At 36.2% G+C, this 15,446-nt stretch overlaps 1 protein-coding gene across 1 annotated transcript in view; it reads right to left on the bottom strand.

The window, feature by feature from the left end:
• Positions 1-5,505, bottom strand: part of LOC107584819 (PTB domain-containing engulfment adapter protein 1-like) — a 43,034-nt gene extending 37,529 nt beyond the window's left edge. The window contains exon 1 of the mRNA XM_016271587.1: positions 5,395-5,505. Within this exon, the coding sequence (XP_016127073.1) occupies positions 5,395-5,449 (55 nt within the window). The 5' untranslated portion in view covers positions 5,450-5,505. The remainder of the gene's footprint in view (positions 1-5,394) is intronic.
• Between the last annotated feature and the right edge of the window lie 9,941 nt (positions 5,506-15,446).

The raw sequence follows: 15,446 nt of genomic DNA, 5'->3' as shown, positions 1-15,446 counted from the left end.
CGTTTTCTTTAGTAGTCCAAACAATGGTAGCCAAATTGGCTTGTTGAGTAAAAAAGTTAATTTGATACTCTTGCAACATCATGATCAGCCATGCGACACAAGACATTCCTCAGACAAAGCTATCGTTTAGCTTGAGAAGGCTTAGAATACAATACACAGGTCATGTGGACTACTTTGAAGACAACTATGTAGTGCCTTTTGTCATTTAGGAGTTTGACAGCCACAGTCCTCCATTCAACAATTAAAAAGAGTAATTAGTACATTGTTCAATACTTCTCCTTTAGTGTGCCATTGAAGAAAGGTAGTCATAAAAATTTGGAACAACATCAGGGTGAGGAAATCAACATAATACCACGGAAGATGGCTGGGCTGGGCTGGAAGATGCCATGATGCTGTTGATAAAGATTAAAAGTGACGTCGAAAAGGGAATAAAGATGCTGTCTGCAAAGTACACACTTTTGCATATTCTAAAAAACCTCTTTAGCCTCTTAAAGTTTAAGGATGATTTTATGAGTATAGTCAAGAAGTGAAAACAAATCAGAATCATTTGAAACGGATCTCTCTTTTAAACTTAAATGTGTATTTTTTTTCTTTGTTAAAATACTTTATCCCATTCCAGTTTAACTATAAGTAGGGCATTCGTAGGTCAAATTCCTTGAAAAATTACAAAGAGACTAAGGCACTGCTTGTTTGAGAATCCTGACTAGGCCAACATAGCAACATTGGCTAGTTTGGGCCGAGACTATTTGCTTTTCCGGCCAATGACAGATGAGAAAGTGTTCTGGAAACCTGTTTTGCAATTTCATTTGGAGGTTTTTTTGCCCAGCACCCCACTTCACACTTATAATTATAGTTACATTCATATTGACAGTCACACATGATCTCTTGTATTATTATAATGACTGTGGGGGTAAATGAGTCACATTGCACTATCCTAATGACTCAATACTAACATTCCTGATAACAAAATGTCATTAAGCAGTCAAATAAAAATGAAGAATCGGTCATAACTTGTTTACTCATTTATTTTTAGATCGATACAGCACCACGCTGAGGGCAGATTTGTAAAGGATCATAGAATTTGTGTGCTGTATTATCAGGCATGGGCCTGTTCCTCATACAAAGGCTTGAAAACTGTTGCTTTACTCAAAATTCACATTGTTAGTTTAAACAGGAATTTATTGGTTTCTATGCTTCAGTGAATTCAAATGGACAACCATTAGACTCATGCAGCACCTGCTCCAGTCAATTACAATTTAAAGCTAAAAAAAACTAATCTAATTTGGAAGAGACAGCACGTAGACACGCAGTCAGATGTTGATTCACTGGCAGGAAATGAAGCATCAGATGCCGTTGAGTGATTATTTCTGTCTGGATGTTTTGAATGAGAGGGGTATGGACCCTCTCAGCATTCAGTCTTTGTGTTGTACATGTTCGTTTCTATTGTGTGTATGTCGAATGCTGTTTGTGAATGCAAAAGTGTTGTTGGCAATTACAGCTAAGAGACAGATAGATTTTCTGAGTTACTAATCAATGTCTGGAGAACAAGAGCAGAGTTTATAATGTGTACGGTAATTTGTATGCTTCTGCAGATCATCATGTCAGAAACATCTGTTTAGATTGAATTTGTGTGCCATCTTTTGAAATATTTTCATACTTTCAATTTGCATGCAAGTTGCAAAATGTGTGGTGATAAAAGCTGTACTTCCCAGGGAAATAACGCTCAACTTTTACTACATTAGTATTCCTTGGTATAGGTTTCTATCGAGCAACTAAAGACACGTTGCTAATTTGCTTAGGGTAAAACTTGCTGGCAAACACGATGAATAATACTTCCCTGTGCACTAAGTACCTAATGTCAAAGTAAAACAAACCAAATCTAGGAAAAATATAGAGGATCAGATTTCTCTAGACAAAAACATTGCATCTTATTTGTTATTCAAATTATGTCTCATTTGAGGTGTACTTTATTAAAACTGAATGAGTGTGAGAGTGAAAAGCTGTCTAATCACTTTTCGTCTAGTTAGTTATTATCACTAATTTTTACTGTCACAGTAAAGTTTTGTTGAAGAGCTCCCATCTAAATCACTGATTAAAGCTAAATTTCTGAGTCAGTAGCATTGCCAAACACAATGGGCAAAAATAATGATTATACAAAAGGTTTGATGAACACTCCCTGCCTCATCTGTCATTGATGGCAATATTTTTATGGTTAATTGAGGTGCGTATATGATTGTTTTTCAATCCGACTGAGCCATAAAGCCTATTATAAACATATTATTTGGTTGCATGTAAATGTAGCTTGTAATGGTACTGACTTCAGTGAGTCAGTTTGTTTTCAGTAACTGCTTTGAAGGGTTTAGTTCAGTTCATTTTGTAAAATACACTAAATTTATAACATTAAATCAGACTCACAACTATTTTTTTGCTGTTGTGCTAAAGATTCAGAAAGGTGCAGGAAACACTGCAAAGTTTAGATAGCACCACAGTGATTTTAGGGAAAATCAACATAAAACGGTTGACTTATAGAGACTGAGCTGCACGATGACATCACTGAGTCAATGATGAACTGACTTTAACTGAAAAATTGAGTGTTTGCTATTGTCCTCTTGCATTATCAACACTCTATTTTCCTGTTTAATACTGTAAAGCTGCTTTGACACAATCTGTATTGTATAAAGCACTATTTAAATAAAGGTGACTTGACTTGACTAGAGACATCTTTCTTAAATTATTCCTGTACCTTATTTATTGACTGCATACTCATAAAATCAATCTTACTGAAGAGGCTGAAGAGGCTCCTAGAATATGCAAAATGTGTGTGCTTTGCTTCCTTTTGGCCTGTAACATCAGGAAGTAATCAGCAGCCAGTGTTCATATAAATTCTCCTAAGACAAAGGCAATAAAGTTTCCACTGGGAAAACATTCTGTGAAGGCCATCACACCTGTCTTCCAATCTATAACCCCTCTAGAGTCCAAATCCCATGGCAAAACCCAATTCCACATGACCCAGACAAGAACAGATCCCAAGTATTCCAATCCCTCATTGGAACCAGACCACTCCAGCATAAGACTAGGCCTATTTTATTGTGTCAAATCATCAAATAAAGCAAGTCTAATCCATTATTGACAGCAATGATCCTGAGTACATTATAAATCCTGCTGAACATGGCAAAGTTCCAAAGAAGGATTTCACATATGCTTATCTCCTATTACCCGGCGTGGATCATGTTGTCATTACATTACAGCATCAGTTTTGGTAGAAATAGACTTTGTAGCATGTGATTCTGACATGGCTCATGCGTTTTACTAACTTCACTTAGAATAAAATAATCTCATGTTCAAGAAATATGAGACTGGTGTAATCTGAAGATTATGCAATTTGTGACATTTTATTAATAGTTTGATTGAATAACACCTGCAGATCAGTGTTATTTAGAAATGATTTTCCCTGGTCCTGTTAATCATTCCATTAAAATGCATTCAAAGCCTTATGTAAATGTCTTGTCTAAGTAAATGACACATGGCTCTTCAAGAATTATGACAAAAATATATTCATCCTCACGAACGCGAACGATCTTAGCAAATGAAAGAAATATTTTAATTTATTCAGCCTTAAGGTGTTTGAAAGCCATATGATTTTCTATTTTCAGTGAAACAAAAAACAAGACAAACTGCAAATGACGTGTAGCTATCATGCTCAAAAGAGTACCATAAAAGTAGTAGTTGCATTCCATCTGTTCCGAAGCCATTATGCCTTTTATTGATAGAGTTATGATTTTATTCCTCCCTGGAATTGCATAACCCTATCGGTTTAACCTTTTTATGATCTAAATACTCTCAATGTTCCCCAGATGGAGTTTTGATGGCACCTGAAATAAGTTTAAATCATGCATAATCCGTTATTTAAAATAAACATACACTCTTAAAAATAAAGGTGCTTCAAAAGGTTCTTCAAGCGATGCCATAGAAGAGCCATTTTTGGTTCCACAAAGAACCATTCAGTCAAAGGTTCTTTAAAGAACCATCTCTTTCTTACCTTTTTATAATCTGAAGAACCTTCTTTCACCCCAAAGAACCTTTTGTGAAACAGAAAGGTTCTTCAGATGTTAAAAGTTCTTTATGGAACCATTTAGACAAAAAGGTTCTTCTATGGCATCGTGAAGCACCTTTAGTTTAAAGAGTGTACTGTATGTGCTTGAAATGGCACTTCAGTGGTAGCATGTCTCTCTGGATCAATGTGAAAGCCGTCATAAAATGTGAATGTTAATATCAAATGCTTAACGTCATTAATTTGTCTCTTGACTGATCATGATGCTTAAGGTTTAAAAATATGGAGGTGCGAATGAGATCTGAGAGATGTAACAGGGATAGATGTCAGGTAATTAGGACTTCCCATCTGTTCTGCATACAAAGTTACTGTATGGTATGGCTTCAGAAGTCTAGAAATACTGGACATGAACTATATGAACTGCTTTTATTGTGCTTTACGGAGATTGGGAGGCACTGGAATGCTTTGGTTTTATGGAAAGGAGCTGCTTGCCTTGGACATTTTTCAAAACATCTCCTTTGAGTTCCACAGAAAAAAACTAAGTAATATAGGGTTTGTAAATTTGCAGACTTTAATTTGAACAAAGCATGAACAATTCTTTATAGCTGTTTTAATCATGAAATGTCATTTCGAAATAAAATTATATGAGGAGCATGAAGGTGCATTTATTTAGCAAGTTCACACTTGATTGAAATCCTTCTCACAAGCAAATGGATTTACAGTCTGTGGAAAGAGTCTGGCAGCCTCAGTTATTAAAGCACAACACCAGCAGCTTGCCTGAAAATGTCAGAATGTCATTATCCTGTTCTCTCGTTTTCCTCTGTTAAGGGCAGCAAACGTAGAGGGACACGGAGTCAGCAATATCATTATGAACATTATTCTGTCAGTGTGACTGCTGGGGTCCGTGGCTGAGCTCTGGGTCAATGCATTAGGCTAATGCACAGCAAAACAGTGCTGAAACCACGGAACAGTTAAGCCGTATGAACTGAACAACAGAACTAACTTTACAACACGGCGATCAAATATGCACGCGCATGCACGAGTTTCACTAATACACCTGCCATTCTACTTATACAGTAAATGAAAATGTTTTAGAACAAAAAACATCGGAAAAGCCCATTTAATTGTGACTGTTTCCCTTTGTTATCTATAACACAAGTAAAACAGCAGTATAGTTATAGAATACATGTAACGCGTAAACACAGCATGCAACAGATTCACACTCAAGCAAACAATTTTTATGCCTCTGTTATCGTTGAAACATGCCTATAATAAAAGGGCACAACATAAACCATGTATTTACCGCAATAATAATCTATTTAAAGAAACGGTAGTTCTCTTACAAGGAATGTTGATTTTGTATTTATTCCCAGAAAACCGGAGCCCGTCCAGTCGCATCTGCAGAGAATGGCTGGAAAAGCGAGCTCGTGTGTGCCTGCCTTCCCCTCCGCGCGCACTCCAGCCGCTTAAAAAGTTTAATGACGTCAACCGGGCATTTAAAACGCCGCTTTTTTCATAGGAATGTACGACGTGCTGTCTGCCTTAAAGGGACCGCGCAGCGTAAAGACCCATCAATGACTATATAAAATCAACTGTTGAAAGTTGTTCATTCAAAAATGACATTTTGTTATTATTTGCTAACCTCCTGTAGTTTCTTTCTTCTGTGAAACAAAAGGAGAGCTCAGGGGCCGTCCAATTGGGCTTCTTGAGTGTCTTAAAAAAGCAGCGCTCATAATGTGAGCAGTAAGAAGCAAAAGTAAAAGATGTCTATCTAGACAGGAGTATGCTGATATACAAAAAACAATCAGCAGTATATTATCCACCTTGTTTTTGAACTTAAAGGGGTCATATGATACGATTTCAATGTTTCCTTTCTCTTTGGAGTGTTACAAGCTCTTGGTGCATAAAGAAGATCTGTAAAGTTGCAAAGACTAAAGTCTCAAATCCAAAGAGATATTCTTTATAAAAGTTAAGAGTCAGCCACGCCTACCTAAAACTGCTCGTTCTAACATGCCCCCACATATCTACGTCACGATGTGGGAAGATTTGCATAACGCCGCCCAAATGTTCACGCAAAGAAGGTGTAACTTTTATTCTCGCTGTAGTATTGTTGCCGCCGCCGCCATGTCGTGAAGGCGCTGTGTGCTTCGTTGTGAAAGCGAAACTACTTTGTTTGGCCTTCCAAAAGAGGACGATATCCGCTTCGTCATGCCTGGAGATGATCCGTGCTGGTCGCTGAGGAAATACTTCAACTTCGCGCTGTCGATCGCCGGATCGGCTTTCACCGTCGACGAAGCGGAGTCCAGCCCGGGGTCGTCGCATGTGGTTGCCGCAGGCATCACAATATGGTAAGGGAAGTAACATTTCCGTCACAGCTTGAGGAATTCGGCCAATCACAACACACTGGATAGCTGGCCAATCAGAGCACACCTCGCTTTTTCAGACCGATGAGCTTTGTAAAAATCGACGCGTTTCAGAAAGGCGGGGCATAGAGGAGAAACAATAATGTACAGTATGTGGAAAATAATGTGTTTTTTGAACCTTAAACCACATAAACACATTTCATTACACCAAATGCACAAAATAATGTTCTTTTTAGCAGCATCATATGACCCCTTTAAGAGCAAGCACAGCCATGTTTAGCTTGAATGTGCAGGGCTTCTTATGGCAGCGACTTCCAGTTATTTTAGCTGTACAAAAATAGTCCATTATGCTACCTGATCTCCCCATTTTGCAATAAAAATATGTGCAATATTACCACTTATATTTATTTGGCACCACACATCTTAGTCCATCCCTACATCTGATTCTATTCCATCTATAGCACACCTGTACAAACAATTTTGTTGTACATTTATATATACATATGTGTATTTTATTCATATATCTTTATTTTTTATGATCTGTGTGTTGTTCTTGTCTCTGTTTACTGGAAGCTTCTGTCACCAGAACAAGAAAAATCGACGCGTTTCAGAAAGGCGGGGCATAGAGGAGAAACAATAATGTACAGTATGTGGAAAATAATGTGTTTTTTGAACCTTAAACCACATAAACACATTTCATTACACCAAATGCACAAAATAATGTTCTTTTTAGCAGCATCATATGACCCCTTTAAGAGCAAGCACAGCCATGTTTAGCTTGAATGTGCAAGGCTTCTTATGGCAGCGACTTCCAGTTATTTTAGCTGTACAAAAATAGTCCATTATGCTGCCTGATCTCCCCATTTTGCAATAAAAATATGTGCAATATTACCACTTATATTTATTTGGCACCACACATCTTAGTCCATCCCTACATCTGATTCTATTCCATCTATAGCACACCTCTACAAACAATTTTGTTGTACATTTATATATACATATGTGTATTTTATTCATATATCTTTATTTTTTATGATCTGTGTGTTGTTCTTGTCTCTGTTTACTGGAAGCTTCTGTCACCAGAACAAATTCCTTGTATGTGCAGCTCTTTCTGACTTCTGATATTACAATATCTTCATTCTAATATTTGTTGTTATCATATAATTTTAATGTATTTTAGAAATCATAAACACATAGCTTTGTAGCTCAAATATATATATATATATATATATTTCCATTTACTGCACTTTGTTATTGAATTGTAAGCCTTTCACTTTTACATGATATAGCTTATGTCTGCATTGAAAAATAAGGTTTATTGGTTGTCATCCAGGGGTGAATATTTGGATATGTGGGGTGTGCGAATAAAGTCAACATGAGAGGAAGTAAAATGTGAAATAGTTTACTTTTAAAAATGTTGGGAGTTTGTTACTTGTTGGTGTTAAAGTGACAGTTCACCCAAAAATAAAAATTCTTTCATCATTTATTCACCCTCATGTCATTCCAAATACGTATGATTTTCTTTCTTCTGTGGAACACAAAAGAAGATATTTTGAAGAATATTTGTAACTTAACAGTTTTCGTTCCCATTTGCTTCCACTGTATGGATGAGAAATACAATGGAAGTCAATGAGAACCATTTTTTTTTTTTGCCAGCTGAAAGTCTGTGGATGTATATTTTTTGTTATATCACTGGAATGGAGAGCAGATACTACGTAGAGAAAATTGCTGCTCTATAACATGATCTACACTTATACACAGCCACAGTGAATCATCAGCAAAACTTCAAATTGCCTCTTGTTATATCACACACAAACAAAATGAGAACTCCTACTCAACAATTCCTCTTTACCAGATACATGTCTGCCACAAGATTCCTCATTTTCAACAGAATAAAGATTTAAGATGTGGGGTCAAAATGAATCTTGACAAAAAAATGTGTGGAACATTTTGTGCTGTACAAACTTTGCTTGCATATAGTGACCAAAGCTGTGGTAATGCACAATTCAGCTGCAGATGTACAGTCTAATAAATTATATGCCACTAGCCAATACTAAAACAAAAAAGCAGACAACTGAAATAAATTAAGGGGAAAAAATATTAAGACAAATTAATATTTTCTTTTAACAAATATAGACATGCAAATTATGTTGGTAGGTTTTAAATCAACTATTACTGTATATGGGCTGGCTGTTAGCAGAGCTGACTGTTAAAGTTCCTAGTAATCCAGTAATCAATTAAAAAATAATTGGAAAAAATCCATACAAGAAAAGTGGACTGTGATTTATACTGTCAGGATCCTATAACATAACATTTTTATATTGGGATGAACTATGCTTTAAATGTCACACCAATTAAACATTAAACTTTAATATGACAAATAAGTGACTAAAGAAGAGCAGTTTAATAGTTTCTACAGGCGACTGGGAAATTATTTGATTGGTTTTGTTTGTTGGAGGACAGCCATTGAGACTAAATTGCATGTAGTAAAATTATATTTTTACTATATTATAATTATAAATATAATTATATTTTAGTATATTTCAATATACAAGGTATATGTTATGGGGCAAACATTTACTATATTATAATTATAAATATAATTATATTTTAGTATATTTCAATATACAAGGTATATGTTACGGGGCAAACCAGATGTGAGACGTACGGATCCATTTGCAAGCTTTATTAAGGGCATGGTCAAAACAGGCGAGGGTCAGGCAATGGCAAACAGGTATATAAAAGACAAAACAACAGCAGTCCAGTAAACAAGCGAGGGTCAATCGATGGCGAACGTAATCCAACAGGGCGACACTAGAGAAATAATCCAGGTACAAGGCAAAGATCAGAACATGAGAAAACAGATTAGGCAAGACTAAGATAAGGCTAGGAAAACTAAGCCGGCTCCGTAAAGTAGCTATCAGCTATAGCAGTGAAACACGCTAAACAATACTGGCAGTTTGAAAAGGATCTGAGTGGGTGTAATATAGTGAGTGTGAGATTGGTTACAGCTGTGTGCAATCAGTGCAATGGATGATGGGATATGTAGTCCGGGATGACATGCAACAGTTTATGTAGTGTGAGAGTCAGTGTAACGGAAGAGTGACCTCTGGTGGCGATTGAACGGAAGTCCATGGACCGGATTCATGACAGTATATTTCATTGATTTACAGTTTTAAAATGTACTCAGTATTTTTGCTAAACCACACTCCCAGACGCATTGTCAAGTACATCTATTATTTATCACATGGCTTAAGTAACCAATCAATCAAGAGAAAGCAGAAGTGGTCCCTCATGTAACTATGTGCATACTTTCAGCATTTTGTCCAGTATTAACAGGGGGGGAAACAAAGCTGATAGTTTTGTTTTCATGCATGCCAAAGTTGAGCAGCCCTGAATGCATCATATCAAGATTTAAAACAGACTCTATGATTATAATCACATCCTCATGTCTGTAATGGCCTCCCATAGTGTCCAAAAAGAGCACCCAATCAAGCAGCACTTGTGCATATGAGCAGTCACGCTTGCATATAAATTCACATGGGCAGACATATAACACAGATGTAAATAATCAGCAATGCACGGGGTGAGCTGGTGTTAGCCGATGGGCAGACAGCCGTAAATCAGACAGAATGTCTTATAATGAGACTCTCTCCTGTCTGATCCTGCTAAAGATCCGCCTAGAGCAACCTCATTTAACAGCTTCTCTTCATTTGCATCAGACGCCTCATAAACAAGAAGTCCATTAAAACAGTCTGCTAATAGGATTCTGTCTCATTGTTCTGCCTCAGCTTGTCATTTAAAAACACATCAGACTGATAATCATTACAACAAAGAGAGACAACAGATCTCTATATAAATGCATGACTCATAATGGACATTTTATTCATTTAATGCTTCTTATCTGAGACAGCATTATAAATGTATTTTCCTCAGAATCACTTTATAGGTTGTGATATTTTGTGTAGAGCTTTGTTGACTGATATACAGTTCGTTGTCTACTTCTTCTTCTTCTACTTCTTATTATTATTTACCACACTCATATTCATAATTGTATTTTGAGTATATTTGATGGGATGGGATATATCGGGTGTACCAATAAATTAAACTTTAAATGCCATAAATAATGCTACTATTAATAAAAATAAGAGTAAATAATAATAATAATAAAATACTTATAATGCCTATTGTTGCTGTAAACTATAATTACTAATAAATACAGATCAGTTAATCATATTATTAATATACTCAATGGGGATAATCCAAATACATTATTTTTGCAAAGAAAAGGCATCTTTAGAAGTCAATATATTGTTTTATTATTTTAGCACTGGCCTACAGTCCACAGCAATTCATTTTGCGCTCGAGTAAAATTATAGTATATTTAATCATTTAAATTACAAAATTATTATAAACTTGTGAGCTAACACTCATTCCTTGGCTATATTCATCAGTTTGACAGAATGTTATTTAATTTTTGGTGGAGTAATTTTTAATATGTATCACTGAATGCAACAGCATTTCCAACTGTTTTGTGAAGTTATCTCTCTGCGGCAGCTGGAATGATAACTGCATCGAATAGCTGACTTCACCATTGCAGCTTGGTTGAATCCAGCCAGCACACATTACACCTCGACTCCAGTCTATTTCTTGAGTTGTTATGGATCTAACTCTTAGTGCAGTACAAAAAGCCTCAGTCTGTCTGTCAGGTTAAAATCGATTTGTTCTCCACAGAGGAATCGGGCAGCAGGGTGTCAGAAAATTGCATCACATTGCATTGCTAATGATGCCATTTAAACTGTGGAAGATCATTAGCTGCAGTCCCAGTTTCTTCACTCGTCTTCTTGTTTCCTTCGTGTATCTGTCTCTGGCAGTGTGAGTGGAGCTTCAGGGAAATGATACGAGACAGGGGGTGATAAAACACCAAAGCCTCTGGTCTTTATAGGGCCACACAGGAAGGCAGATCACAATCACGTCTCTCGTCAGACAGCGGTTAGTGCAATCAGAGCAGTATTAGTGGAACATAGAGATAGAAGAAAATATTTTTTGCCCTGAGCGTTTTCATCATAGTCTTCTATAAATAGCTGAGCGAAACCTATTCTCGGCGGGGTTACCCTTTCAAAAGAAAGAATGAAACATGGAAAATAAGAAGTTAAACTCACAACGCTAGCTGTTTTGCATATGAATTAGTTTGTATTTGGGGTTTGATCCTTTGACGTGTGTCTGTGTGGAGTATATCTGTGCCAATTTATTCCATCATCATAAACAAAACGCTTAAAAGCATCATCCCTTGGACGTCGCATCCTAGTTGTGGGATAACAATTTTAGCTTTCACAAGTGCTTAAATTAATGCCTACTTCAAATATTGGCATTTAATTTCCCCTTATCTTAATGTATGCTTCGAAAGCAGGAAGCGAAAAACACATAAATAATTACACCTACATTTCTCTCCTGCTCTACTAGAGCATTTCATTATCATTAGCCAGTGCAGTTCGTTTAAATGAGTTTTGAAAAACACCCAACTCATTATAAATGTCTGATAATGCTGCTGTGCTGAGTGAATCGAATGGATTATAGATCTAGGTTTTAAGAATTTAATCTCTTCCTAGTGCCTAGTACTGGTGATCTGGAGTCCTTTTTGTTGTTTATCTTAACTTTCTATAAGATTTACCTGCTCTACAAACATAATTTTGTCTGTTACACCCATATCATGTCACAGTATATAAATATGTAAACTGAGTTATGGTTTAATCTGCACTGTTTGCTTTTATTGGGGCAGTATCAAATAAAAGTTTGTGTTTTACTGTACTGAACTACTGGTATGTGTGTGTGGCTGCATGTGTGCATAGGATGTGAAAACGTGTGTCATCAGAAAAGTTATCCACTAAGCATTATAGGAGTCACAGATTAAGATTATATTAAAGATTTTCTGCAGCTCAACAGAATACTCTTTCATTAATTTTAAATCATATTTACATTTTCTTCTCTCTCTCTCTCTCTCTCTCTCTCTCTCAGTCTTTCTCACACACACACACACACACACACACACACACGCAGGTTTGTTTTTGTGAAAAGTGGGGACATCCCATAGGCGTAATGGTTTTTATACTGTACAGACCGTATATTCTATTGCCCTACACCAACCCTACCCCTAAACCTACCCCTTACAGGAAACTTTGTGCATTTTCAGATTTTCAATACACTCCATTCTGTGTGATTTATAAGCGTTTTGAAAAGTGGGGACATGGGGTACTGTCCTGAACAGTCACCTTCTCCTTGTAATACCTATGTCATACCTTTGTCATTATACAAATTTATGTCCTCATTTGTCACAAAAACGCGGTTATCCACTAAGCATTATAGGAGTCACAGATTAAGATTATATTTCTGCAGCTCTGCAGCTCAACAGAATACTCTTTCATTAATTTTAAATCATATTTACATTTTCTTCTCTCTCTCTCTCTCTCTCTCAGTCTTTCTCACACACACACACACACACACACACACGCAGGTTTGTTTTTGTGAAAAGTGGGGACATCCCATAGGCGTAATGGTTTTTATACTGTACAGACCGTATATTCTATTGCCCTACACCAACCCTACCCCTAAACCTACCCCTTACAGGAAACTTTGTGCATTTTCAGATTTTCAATACACTCCATTCTGTGTGATTTATAAGCGTTTTGAAAAGTGGGGACATGGGGTACTGCCCTGAACAGTCACCTTCTCCTTGTAATACCTATGTCATACCTTTGTCATTATACAAATTTATGTCCTCATTTGTCACAAAAACGCGCGCACACACACACACACACACACACACAAAGACTGAAATACACATAACATATTTAAAAGTGGTGTTTCATGCTTCATTAGTCAAATCAACATTTATTATCAAATCCTCAACAATACAACAGTCAGCAACTATTGTGTAATGATGTTTGATGTTTTCATGTATCTTATTCTGTTTACATCAGGACCTTTGTTTTTAAGTTTAGTTGTATTGTCTTCTCATATTTATGTTTATGATTCCTCCCTGATTGTTTCCAGGTTCCATGTTTAGTCATTTCATATAATTACCCCTCATGTCAAGTGTTGAATGTAACTTGTAACTCAACACAGCTCAATTGGGAGTTCTAGTTTTCTCCGTTTTGGGATTGTCATTTATTTTATTACTTTTGTCTGTTTTGTTCTCATAATGCTGCTCTTGGGTTTCTTATGTCACACACTGTGAGCTCTAGTCATTACAAATTGCAGGCAATGAGATGTACTATCTGCAGGCTCCAGAGAGTGAAGAAACAGACAGAAAGTGCAGGTAAAGAGCAAAAACAGGCAATGGGAGTGATTTTAGCACTTCTTGCTTTAACATCTTTAGTTCAGTCTTTTTTTTTTTTTGCGCTATTTATCTTAAATTCTGATATAATTTCCCCACATTTATCTGCTTTTTTGTTGCAAATTTAAGTTAACAGTAAACAGTATTCTGACATTTTTTTCAGAATTGTGAGGAAAAAAGCCTAAATTGTGAGATACAAAGTCACAATGATAATTTTTTATGCAAAACAGGCAGTATGTAATACAATATGTGTCATGCCATGTAACAATTGTATGAAATAATGGCTTTAATGGCTGTTGAAGTGGTTATGAAAGGTCACCTGCAGATAGAAACTGTTCTGACATTTGTTGGTCCTGGTCTGAAAGCTTGCCAGACACTAAGAGATAAAACAGCAACAACACTCATAATCTTATACCAAAACTTTTGCAGGAAAATAAATCAATGCAAAGATGCCACTCAGACATACTTTAGCGATTATTATGGCAGAAAGAGTTATGGCTTGCACTCAATCATCTCAACCAGGCTCTTCAGTTTCTCTCTCTTTTCTTTGCCACTATCCCAAGAAATGTCTGTTTTGCCATCTTCTTACCCTGTGGTGATAACAGATGGGAGTTCAGTGAAGCAGAAACCTGAGTGATGTGAATTTATCCTCCTGCCCTATTCCTCTCTCAGACCCACAAGCGAACAATAAACCATATGATTGCATTGCACTGTCGCAGCCACCAGCCGTTTAAAAACCAAAAACCTACATCATTCAACATCCAAACTGAACAGCAGGAGGCCTGAGTCACTGGTCCACAATTTCACCTGTTTTATGTTTCATGTGGGATTGATTTCTTGTAGTTACATGAATAGCCTGCTACTTATGAAAACCTCCAAACACAGTCCAAAATGATCATTCACCACACAACAAATGAGAGTAAAAAGTGGCTTTGGAGAATAAAAAAATTTGGTTACTCAACAGTTGGCCAATAACTAAAAGTAACCTCAACATTCATGGATTAAAACTGATTGTAAGACTAATTTTCCGACCCTCACTGATATACGTGATATGAGAATTTCACGAACTAGAACTAGTCCATTTCTGCCTCAGCATAAAAAAAACGAAATAGGTAACTGTGAGATAAAGTTACACTGTGAGATAGTCACACTGTAAGAAAGTAGCAATTATGAGCAGTGAAATTTATGAGAAAGTCAAAATTACAAGAAATGAAAGTATAAAGATGAATAGTGATTATGAGAAATGCGAATAAACAAATAGTCAGTTTTGAGACAGATATTGACTTCCATAAACAAGTTTATCTTAATAGGATACTTAAAATATTTTTTACACCTAAACTCCATGATGTGATTCATATGTGAAATATTCCTAAACATAAAATCACCCAGATGAAAATTTATGACAGGTCATCTCATCGTCTCATCTCATCAGATGTATGATGCTCTGAATGACAATCACCTGTGCTGTTTGTCTGAAATATGCAAATATTAAAACTCCATTCAATTAAAATTCCATTCTCAAAAATATTTTAACAAAATATTTTAATTACATAGCTGCAAGCAGCTATCACAGGGCCAAGCACACTAATAGCAAAAATGGTTGAACATATCATTCTGGTGATGAAATTTATATGTGATATGCCTACCATTATTGGATGATTGTAGGCTTTATATGAAGTTTCATCTTCAAGACGTCAAA

The sequence above is a fragment of the Sinocyclocheilus grahami genome, unplaced genomic scaffold (assembly GCF_001515645.1).
Source record: "Sinocyclocheilus grahami isolate Dianchi unplaced genomic scaffold, SAMN03320097.WGS_v1.1 scaffold63.1, whole genome shotgun sequence".
Taxonomy (NCBI): domain Eukaryota; kingdom Metazoa; phylum Chordata; class Actinopteri; order Cypriniformes; family Cyprinidae; genus Sinocyclocheilus; species Sinocyclocheilus grahami.
This window is presented reverse-complemented; position numbering and strand designations above follow the sequence as displayed.